At 31.8% G+C, this 12,318-nt stretch overlaps 1 protein-coding gene across 4 annotated transcripts in view; it reads right to left on the bottom strand.

The window, feature by feature from the left end:
- LOC139498403 (serine-rich adhesin for platelets-like) overlaps nucleotides 1-12,318 on the bottom strand; it is a 27,291-nt gene extending 14,973 nt beyond the window's left edge. For all 4 annotated transcript variants that reach the window (XM_071286801.1, XM_071286788.1, XM_071286794.1 and 1 more), the window contains exons 1-3: nucleotides 12,151-12,318; nucleotides 3,748-3,810; nucleotides 1,832-1,983 (exon numbers count right to left, since the gene is read on the bottom strand). In XM_071286801.1, coding sequence (XP_071142902.1) covers nucleotides 1,832-1,983; nucleotides 3,748-3,810; nucleotides 12,151-12,193 — 258 coding nt within the window. In that variant the 5' untranslated portion in view covers nucleotides 12,194-12,318. The remainder of the gene's footprint in view (nucleotides 1-1,831; nucleotides 1,984-3,747; nucleotides 3,811-12,150) is intronic.

The raw sequence follows: 12,318 nt of genomic DNA, 5'->3' as shown, positions 1-12,318 counted from the left end.
TGGTATTTTAACGAGATCGGGAACAACTTCGTACGAACTTACAATTTTCGCATTCGGGTGTCCATCGTATATAAAAATCGGGACAGTGTGACGCGGGCATTCCCGAAGATGTCGCCGAAGGCTAGAAAAAGTGGCCGATGGTTCTACGATGGTTAAAGATGACACTACGAATAGCCCGATCTGGATACGATCAGTCCCGATTTTGAAAATTTCCATAATCGTGTTGCCATCGGCGTAAAAATCGGGACAGTGTGACGCGGGCATTACTAAACGATAGTCATCGATGACAAAATTTCGGGTTAGAAACAAATGCACTCTTAATTTAAAGATCAAGCCAATAAGCAAAAATTAAAGACAAAGATATAAACAAGCATTAGCCTTTCAAAAAGGGCTAGTCGACTCTTAGCTGATGAAAATGGAAAGTGCTCTCGCTTTGTAGATTAATTCATTTACTAGAATAGACACGTGCATCAATCAACAAATTTTACCACACACGTGAGGTCACACGTTATGAAGTAGTATATATCATTTAATGTTGTTGTTTACGAAACTCCAGAAGATTCGACTATTTATAGATAAAAGTTACCTGTGTACCAATATCATGAATATGCATTATTAATGACCAGGCAACATCTAATTGCTAAATTAGAGAGGACAAATCCGATACTCTACGGGATTGAAGGACATTTACTAGGTTTGGATTGTCCTAACCAATCAATAAACTTTGATATTCACGTCTCGTAATATCTTCGAATCAGGATGCAAGAAAAATTCTCGCACTAACTGTCCATCGTTCAATTCTTAATATCGACTCCTAGGAGTCGATAAAAAATGACCACAGAACAATAACACAATGATGGGATGAATACATTATGAGCCATCCAAAAATAATATTTCCAAAGTTTGAGTAAACGGAAAAGGTTTTAAATATGCAAAGACAGAAAAAAAAAACATATAACTTATATATAATTAGGATGATAAACAACATCAGTAACAAAATCTATACTTCAAGACCATCGTGTATTATTTGTGAAGCTGATCCGGATAATTTATCAACAAAGTCTTGGTATCTTCCAATACCCCGATTCATCAACTTTTTGCTCAGACGCAGGTGATCTTTTATAAAGTCTCAATAAAAGATGCTAGAACTTGAATACCGAATGAGTTTGGAAATGTATATAGCGTATGCCGATGAGGTAGGTATATTGCTACTAAGGTGGGGGGATTTATAATTTCAAAATTAAAATCGTCTCGGTTGTCATAGATGATCGTTCTGGGATGACCGCATATGTCAAACTCGAGTTTTAAGTCGTAAATGAGACAGAGGAAGTAATGACTGGTGTTTTTTTTAATTCTAGTTATGGATAATATATTAATGAAAATCAATAAGAACGTTTTGGATTGTTAATAGAAAGAACATTATCAATATATCTGAATGTGAAATTATATCGCTTCATTGATCTACTTCTTGTGACAGTTGTGACAGAACTCCGACTCATAGGAAAATAAGAAGAGGAAGGCAAGGAGAGGCACACAGTACGTTCTCATGGGAATCACCACGGAAATGCTGTAATTGTTTACCAAGATTCTATCCTAACTTTAGTTACAGATAAACAACTGGAAGCAAAGCTGTCACTTGAAACTATGCCTAGAATAATCTAACCATACAGTAAATTCAGTTGACATGTGGTCTTAAATAACACACGTTTCATCATATTACTTAAAGGATGTCTATTTGACAGGTACTATCGCCTAGTGTTGATACGCAGTTTTGCGCTTAATTCAGAAATGTTTTAAAATATCTTGAGGTTTGATATACACAATGTTGTACCTTTATGCATACAGTTGGTATGGTAGCAGGTCGTCCATTGATGTCCATCCTATACCAGCCTTCGGTGATATCCATATCACAATGCTCATCTGCTACCGTATTGTTGACATATCGCCAGTTATCGTCAATGATCGAGAATGATCCACATGGATCTGAATAATTAATGATACATTTTATAACAAATAATAAATGCTGAGCAATGTATGACAATCATTGACAAAAACCAGAATAGAAATAAAAGTTATGATTATGATTACCAATACCTATCTATCAGAATACAAATAAAATGAGAGTATATTTAATTAACTGTTCTGTAAAGTCAAGGCTTGATTTACAATGGATTTTCCACTTATTTTTTCGGAAATTTCAAAATTCATGGAAATACACATAAATCTTCGAAATTGACATTTCCTGCATGATTTAAAATAATTATTATATGTATTTTTATTTCCTAAATAATAGATTTATACACTTATAATTTAGAGGGATGATTTCTCCTATTGTTATAACAAACAAAAAATGTATGTGATCTTAGACCAACCGAAACCAAATGGACTCTATTGTGCTGTAATCAAATAGACGCATTCAGAAACGAGAATAACTTATAATATACTACAGTTCTAAAAATATAAAGTGGTTGGAAAGGATAAATTTCGTAAAATATAATATATTGTTTACCTCTGTAAGTTTAATTTCTTTTCCAAACGTGAATACATTTTTTTTTATCTGGCTTATTCATGATGGAAGCCTATATTTTATTGTTATAAATATGATAACCAATGTGGATTCCTAAAGCATTAATGTCAAAGGTTTTTTCGGCCGATTGTTCGGATTTCTTTATAAGTTGTGTATCGGCTTCAAACATTGACAATTAAGTTTCAATATGACCTTTATCCGTAAGCATTTTAATTCCTGTATTTCTATATTTGCAGAATTGGCACACACCAACTGTATTATGAATAGAAAGGGGGCTGTAGGACATCTTTGTCTTATTGATCTATTTATAGAAAAGAATTTAGCCAGAAAAAACGTAAAATCACAAAAATACTGAACTCCGAGGAAAATTCTAAAAGGAAAGCCCATAATCAAATGGCAAAATCAAAAGCACAAACACATCAAACGAATGGACAACAATTGTCATATTCCTCACTTGGTACAGGCATATTCTTATGTCAAAAATGGTTCTTAAACCTTGTTTTAAAGCTAACTAAACATCACATTTGTTTGACGGTCGCATCAAATTCCATTATATTGACAACGTTGTGTGAACAAAACATACAGACATAAAGGTAAAAATGTCAAAAATAGAGGTACAGCAGTCAACATTGTGTTATAATCTTAATCACTTTAAAAACAAACAAATGTGTCGTCAATTAACGCAATATTTTTTGAAGATTTCCAGCAAATATTATTGACATTAAAATAACTCACGATTAAACAGTAATTAACTCCTTTAGTAGTTTCTAGTGAATTTGTTTTCCAATAAAGTTTGTGGTTGAAGTTTTTTTAAATTTTGTCGAAGGGTGAAAGTAAATATTTTGTCAAATTTTAACGAGCCAAATTAATTTTAGTCAATGAATTTGGTATCAACTTGGCCTGTTTTAAAATAACGCTAACGTGCAAAGGTATGCAAAGGATGTAATAGGGCATCTCAGATAATTTGTAAGATGTTGACATTAATGCACACTAAACAGGATAACATTTAAAAATAAGTTGTTAGTCTTGCAAAGAGTTAACAGAATGAATCATGTGTACAAAATCATCCTCACCGGTCTAGATAAAAATTTACCAAAATAGCGTCAGAACAAGTAAGTCAGATTATAGACTATAGGTCAAAACAAGATGCGAGAAGCTTATATTATTCTATTTGGTATAGCTGAAGTATATATTTGGAATTTCATTAAATGTATATTTACCTTGAACAGTTGAATTACTGTCAGCATCATGATGATTAATGGAACTGGTTGCTAGAAACAGACCTAAAACAAATACAGCCACAGTTTCAATGTTCCATAGATTTAAAATTGCAATACATTGTTGTTTATCGTGGCAATATGTATACATTAATGTGTAATTCATTCGTATGTTAACATAAAAGGTAAAGATCAGAGGTTAATTACGAAAAATGAAATGTTTGGTTGAATACATTTTGGATTTGAATTGGTGGTATCACGGTAGGTATAATATCCGGCTAGGATCGTGGTTTTTCGAGTGATCTGACCGGGTTTTTTTTCGAGTGTGACCACTTTTTTCGAGTGAACATGATCGAAGATGCATGTGAACAAAACGACTTTCTTCCTGGCAAGACGTGATGTAGAAGGTATACATATATTGTCGAAATGCGCATCTGGTGCAACAAAATTGGTACCGTTGATTTTATTACTACCACTGGGTCGATGCCTCTGCTGGTGGACTATTAGTCCCCGAGGGTATCACCAGCCCAGTAGCCAGTACTTCGGTACTGGCATGAAAATACGGATTTTTTGTGTTATTAAAATTTGCTGTTACAAAATATTAGAAATTATTATAAATTAAGGAATGTATCTCCCTCATGCAAAGCTCTGATTCCTTTCACGAATTTGGCTATACTTTTTTTACCTTTTGGATTATAGCTCTTCATCTTTTATATAAGCTTTGGATTTCAAATATTTTGGCCACGAGCATCACTGAAGAGACATATATTGTCGAAATGCGCATCTGGTGCAACAAAATTGGTACCGTTGATTTTATTATACAAGTTATGTTAGTATTTGAGACTATTATCACTGAACTAGTATACATATTTTAAGGGGCCAGCTGAAGGATGCCTCCGGGTGCGGGAGTTTCTCGCAACATTGAAGACCCATTGGTGGCCTTCGGCTGTTGACTGCTCTATGGTCAGGTTGTTGTCGCTTTGACACATTCCCCATTTTCTTTCTCAATTTTATTTCTTGTCCCAGCCACTTTAAAAAAAAGGTGTTTGATCTTTATAAGTAATTTTTTGTGCAGTCAGTACATTAAATTAGATTTAACATTTTTAAGCTAGGAAACAGTCTATTTTTAGAAGGATTGGTAAGATATTGATTCCTGAATGGTCCAAAACAACCAAAATGGCATGTCCCTAAACCGCCTGTTCAACATTCATATTCTAAAATATCGTGTTTTTTAATAATTCAAAAGTATGTTTAGAGCCAACATATTTTAATAAACAGCTTTTAACATAGGATTTTTAATTTCAGAAGGTGTGTCCCTGACAAAATGTCCACTACGAAACGAAGTCATTAAAATTTTCTAATAAATAGTTTAAATAAAATCAATGTAATTTTGTTTGCAAGAGATATACACATTAGGGTCTTACGAAATAAGCGATGCTTTTGTAACGGCAGTTTAATTGTTGGTTAGAAAAATTGAGCACATCAAATGGACCAGAGTGATAGAGTGATACCGTATTTGTGTTAATGTCCACTACGAAACGGGTCAAATCTCCTTCAGTATCTGGTTTTAAAATTATGAAAAAAAATATCAGTGTACAGCTTAATACATGCGTTGATGAATACAATCAGTTTTGTTACTATTGTAATATAGGGATTGTGGGGAAAAAATAAAACATGCAAATATGTCCCCTACGAAACGGTCACCTACGAAACAAGTATGGGAGAAAAACGTTTCGTAGTGGACACTACCACTACCATGCAGTCTTTTTTTACTCTTTTTTCAATTATATTCGTGCAAAACAATTAACAAGTGTTAGTTTCATGTAATTTTAGTATGTTTTTATTAACATAGAATAGGGTTGATGTCACCTACGAAACTTTTTGTCCACTACGAAACGGTTTTGTCAACTACGAAACGCATCAAAATGTCCAATACGTAACACAAGTTGTACCTTCATATGTGAAGTACTGTCTAATCTTTATCGATAAAAAATAGTTCTCCAATTCAGAAAAAAATGAGATCTTTCCAGTATATAAAGTAAACAAACCGGAATGTCTATAGGAGACATTTAAAATTGCAATAAGATGTGTGTTTAGAAGCAGTTTCGTAGTGGACAAATGTCTCCTACGAAACAGACACAAATTATGAAAATAATATCATTTTAAAGAGTATTTAAGATAGCACTTTTTGTTTACAAACAGGGCTATAATAGAGATGTTCAAAATATTATTGAAACAAAATTTTAGAAAAGTTGATTTTCGTTTTTTTTTTGGTCTGAAAGTCAGGCTTTTATTGAAAAACACCCATGTGGAAAATGTTGGATTGGGCCTGGTTTTATAACTAGCTAACACTCTCACTTGTATGACAGTCACATCAAATTCCATTATATTGACTACGATGCGTGAACAAAACAAACATACATAATAGGTAGAAATGTCAAAAATAGGGGTACAGCAGTCAACATTGTGTTTTAATCTTAATCACGATAAAAACAAATAAATATTTAACAAAAAGTAAAATCACAAAAATACTGAACTTAGAGGAAGATCAATTGGGAAAGTCCATAATCATATGGCAAAATCAAATAACAAAACGCATCAAAAACGAATGGACAAAAACTGTCATATTCCTGACTTGGTACAGGCATTTTCAAATGTAGAAAATGGTGGATTAAAACTGGTTCTATAGCGCTAACCCTCTCACTTTAATGACAGTCTCATCAATTTCTGATATTTTTACATTGATGCGTTAAATAAACACACAATAAATATAATAGTCAAAATATGGGTACATCAGTCATCATCGTTTAACAATTTTAAAAGGAACAATTTAACAGAACACAAAAACATCTACTATCTACGAACACATTCATTGATTTGAGTGTCTGACGTCAGAAAATTTTATACGCCACATAAATTTGTCGTTCAATGTGCGTACAAACAATTTTAAAATTCTCATGGGAATGTTAGCATACAGGGTTAAAAAATCAAAAGTATGTAAGAATAAATTTAAGAAATAGACCGAGATTTAAACTAGTCCAAAAGTTATATATAGAATTTATAAGAATCCAAAAATAGTTAATTCCACTACGCGATTGAATGATTTTGACGTTTGTGGTTCAACGTATATTGTAATTCATAATAGAAATATATCATAATGACATATAATAGAACAATATCATACTGACGGGATCTTTTAAAGTACAGAGCCACGTTATAAGAACAAAAGAAATACAAAAAGTCGCAAATACAAAACAAACCACAAAAAAATGAAAGCCAATACAAACACATTGACGAGATGTATAAGTACCGAGCCACGTGAAACGGATATCACATGAAACCATTCAAATGTAAAAGTAATATTAATAATAGAACAAAGACAAATGAAAGAAATATAAAACACGTTGTTAAGATGATAAACAACAAGAAGCACAAAAAGGCATATATCAAATTCAACAACAAAATGAAGAACAAAGACATTTTTGTACACAATCTTACCAATGCAAATGTCGAAGGAATACATACATGAATTTATATAATCGTATATATTCAGACACTTTACAAAAGTTCTTGTTATTGCATAGAAAACGACATTTTGAGACTAAATTCATATCTCTATGTCCGGTTTTTTTTTCGAGAGCACTCTGTGTTTTATCAAGTAATTATACAAATGTCTTATAGCTTAAAATGTTATGTGTCAGTGCATTTTCGTTAAAAACCAATAAAAAAGGTTCAAATAAAGTACTTTTCAAGACACGATTCAACTGCATTCGTCAGTCAAGTTAATATTGGTGTACTAACAATTACTTTGTATAAACATTTATTGGGAATATATGATATTGTCCTTCAATTAAATACAGTTAAAAACTAGAAAATGTCTTATTTAAATTTTCTTTTAAAAAAAACTAGACCATTTGTTCAAAACCTGGAACCTGGACGGTTTCACTGTTGTTCTCGAAAAAATCCGGACAATACTAAATACTGCAATTTTTGGTTTAATCAAAAGAAAGTGTGCTTCTATTGTTCAAAATGTTTATAGCTTCAAAATAAGATGGATAGTCAGGTAAAAAAAACTTTTAAAATTACGAAATAGTAGTTAATTTACTTTAACGTATGTTTTATCATTCGAATAAACCCGATCTAAGCTCGAAAAAGGAGTACTAGCTGATTCACTTGAAAAAAAAAACACGATTCTAGCCGGACATAATTACCTACCGTGTGTATATAAAATTAAAGTATATATAGTTTTCTAGTTGTGTACAGATTAGAGGACGGTAATTTGCAGTTACCAATGTCCTCTATACCTTGTAAAATGGTGGTTTATTGAGAATAAAGATATATATAAATTTTCATTATAATATTTAGAGTATTTTGCTACACAGCTTTGGAGCTTCATGTACACGAATACCATGTGACTTAAAATAGATTTTTGGATTTGTTTTAACGTTCCCCCCCCCCCCCCCCCACCCCCCCTTTCCCAACTACTATTTAGTGAAACCCGTAGTAACCTTGTATTTTATAGGATACAAAACAGGCACATTTGGAAGAAGTCATATCAGAACCGATAAGATAACCCCTAATTAACCTTTATCAGCTGTATGCATATTTAAGATTAATAGCAAAATGGAAATACAATAAAAGGTAAATTTCAGCTTTTAATTATATATAAGAAATATCTAAACATATCATTTTGGAAAGGGTACTTTAATATTTGAGTACAGTCTTACTAATAAAACATACTCGTCCTGAACATGTATGAAATATTTGCCACTGGACGTCAAGCAACCAAAAATCAATCAATTACAACTAAAACAATAATAGATTGTGTAGTCATCATAACATATAAATAATAGTACGCATGTCTGAATTGTTGTCGGTTGATTCTTGTGACAACAAATTAATATATATATATATATATATACAACTCGTCTAAACATCAACCCAACAATGTTAGATCTGTAAATTTGCTTTCGCAAATTTTTGGTTCTTCCCTCGCCGGGATTCGAACCCATGCTACTGTGATATCGTGACACCAAATCGCCTGCACTGCAGCCGTCCAGCTAGACCACACGACCACCTGGGCTCTTAAAATAGAGCTTTCGCTGGCCGTGTGTTACCTTTCCACGTCAGTTTTAATCTAGCGGCGTACTGCAGTACATGATATATAAGGCATGAAGATGCTATTGTTACAGATCAGCTAAATTATCTATAGTAAAGGATCCTACAAATTAATGTAAGATACAGTCACAGAAAATAATTATATTTATATATATATATAGTGAAAACATGCACGAATAAGGGGCACATATCTGTATGTTACGTTATTTTCAAACTGAGACCTTCATTACGAATGTATCGAATTTAGTGCAAAATTTTAAGAGCAATCTATGTTTATCACTTCTTTAAGCATGCTGGCATGACTTATCTGATATTCAAACATTTAACACACGTAAAATATATCGTAATAACATGTAGTTGAACGATATTGAACTGTAGGTGACAAATTCAATTAATATTTAGCAATGTAAATGTTATCCCAATGACATACTGCAACTTGTACTGTACTGATAAAAGCACCAAAATAAATACATTTAAAGTTAGCTTGTGTTCAGCAGATCAACTTGAAAAGATTTGAAATTGGACAAATTGATAAAATTGATTTCTTTATTTAAATAGTCTATATTGCTTACAATAATACAATCAACATCAAATTGAAAAGTTTACATGAACTCTGTTCAAATGTACATGTAAATTGAGCAATCGCTAAATTATATACCAAATACCATTTCATTTGATAATGAACTAGAAGTCCAATTTCATTTTCCTCTTGAATATATTGAAATTGTAAACAACTATTCGCCGTACACTTTATCTGTTTTTATTACACGAATTTCTCCCGAGTATAAATAGTTAAGATAGTAAAACACAGTTAGGAGTGTGGTTTCACATTTTGGCACCGGTGGATTTTTCAAATAGAAAAATTAATTTTTAGACAGCGGATGATTAATTTAGATTTTAAAGTAAGAACATCAACATTATTTTGTTCATGTTTTATGAGCTATTTTATGCTTGACTGTACACGTGTGTATCTTTATAGCTAGACGGGTCACGGTACAAAAAAATGTAATGTTTACAAATACGTTTTTTCAATCGAACATTTTAACGCAATTTTACAAAACACTGAGACAAAAAGCACGTTTTTTATTTGATCTCTTGATGGATATGTGTAAACAATTTCAGGTATCATTACAAGAGATTCAAATGTTCTACTTCTGGCCATTTTTTTTTTGGGGAAATATATGACATCTGTACCCTCCTTTTTGCAATATTTCATTTATCACAAATAAATACACATTTTTTTCCATGGGTACGCAAAACAATACATTTAAATATTTGAACAACTGGATCAATGGAAAAAAACTCATAATAGATACCAGGATACAAATTTTGTATTTGCGCCAGACGCGCGTTTCGTCTACAAAAGACTCATCAGTGATAATATAGTATAATCGTATAAAAGGCCAAATAAAGTATGTCAAGTTAGTATTTGAAGAGCATTGAGGAGTCTAATATTCCTAAAAGTTATACCAAATACAGCTAAGGTAATCTATTCCTGAGGTAGAAAATCCTTAGTTTTTCAAAAATATAAAGTTTTGTAAACAGTTATTTTATAATTATGACCATATCAATGAGAAATTGAAAACAACGTTTAAACCCATGTTTGAGTTGGATAAAAACCGCAATTTTTATACGTGTGCATTTAAAGCAAATTTCGTTGTTGAGGGGTCTCAATACTGCACAAACAACATTTTCCAAAAGATCAAAAAAGTGAAAAAGTATATTTTAACAAAACGCATTTGACTAACAGGTCGAACAATTGATGTTCTTAAACCATGCTGACTGCCATCGACGATTGCCAAATAAATGATTCACAAGATGTAACAAAATGGATCTTTATACTTATTTGAAATCAAACAGAAAACAATAAACTTGCGACAAACTTGATAAACCACAAACATAAGGTGCAAAAATGTGTACACCATATCCGGATTTCGACAATCAGTGTCTCTTCAGTGATAGTAGGGATGGAAACAGTATTTGGAAGGCCATAAAATTTATCTTAATTTATGATAGATTGTTATATATTAAAGAGTCGAAATAAGATTTCAAGATTTCAAGATTTTATTTGAACACTCAGACACAGATACATGTGTAACATGAGGTCATACATAATAGGTTTATACAAACATGATGAACGCGTTATATAAACCGGAGGAACCTCGCATTTCCTCTGTTTCTAAGCCTCATACAAATAAATTTCATATTTCAAGACACTATACATATATTGTCTAAATATCAAACAGAAAAACTATAAACTTGTGGCAAAATTGATAAACCACAAACATGAGGTGCAATTTTTTTTTTTTACACCATATGCGGATTTAGACAATCAATGTCTCTTCAGTGATGTTAGGGATCGAATATATATAGTAATCCAGTGGTCTTGCGCGTCGGAAATAGTGCAAGGCGATTTGGTGCCACGATATATCAGTAGCATGAGTTCGTATCCCGGCCAACTCCTGACATTGGTTCCTGTTCATCAATATTACAAATAACTTACCGATACAAATCTATCGTGACATAAAAATAAATCCTTGACTCGTCTTTAACTTTATAAAGTCTATGTTTAAAACTATGTCAATGTGAAGTCGAATTTATCAATTCATTAAAATTACAGGTAGACGTCTATAAGGTAATAAGCGCATTTAATACAGGTGTATCAAAATTTAAAGCGCAAATGGCCATAGTGTTTGGAGCTGTCTTGTAGGTAAAAAAGCGCAAACATTATGTGCTCATACATGTATAACATATCATTCATTGTCATTAATTTTCACTTGTTATGGATCGTGTTTTGTTTACATTATTTGACATATTTGAATATGTCATTTATATTGTACAATTGGCTTACGTAATGTCATTTTATTATATATGCTTTATCCAATAAAATGTTCATTTTGAATTTTTTTTAAGTGTAACCAATTACATATATCTCAAAATAACATTAACCCATTTTTAAAACAACTTATCTTAACCACTTTGAATAAATTTACTACATTTAGTTAGGGGAAATCCATAAAGTCAAACGGAAAGAAATATATTTATTAAATAGGTAGAAACGAAAAGAGATAGTTCAAATGAAAAAGAAAGAAGATAGGACATATGTATTATAGAAGCAAAAAATAATAATACAGATATGGGTTTTTTTTTCAGAAGCCAAACATAATACAGTGATATGTATTTCAAAAGACATATATTCCAGGAGCCAAAATACAGCACTGAGCACTAGCAAGTATTTCGGTTTTCAACAACGTAATATACATATATATATTTCAATTGGTTTCTTACCTTGAGAAAGAGTAAAAAGTCTTAAGAGAAAGTTTCCCTCCATTTCTAATCAAAATGTCACACGAAAAAGAAACAGAAAATTCCCGTTATCGCATTCAATTATTAAGAGATGAAATTACGTCACCTAAAAGGCATCAAATGTTGCACACAGTTTATCATGAAAATAAT

Source organism: Mytilus edulis, chromosome 1 (assembly GCF_963676685.1).
Source record: "Mytilus edulis chromosome 1, xbMytEdul2.2, whole genome shotgun sequence".
Taxonomy (NCBI): domain Eukaryota; kingdom Metazoa; phylum Mollusca; class Bivalvia; order Mytilida; family Mytilidae; genus Mytilus; species Mytilus edulis.
The sequence above is the reverse complement of the archived record's forward strand: the minus strand, read 5'-3'. Positions and strand labels throughout refer to the sequence as shown.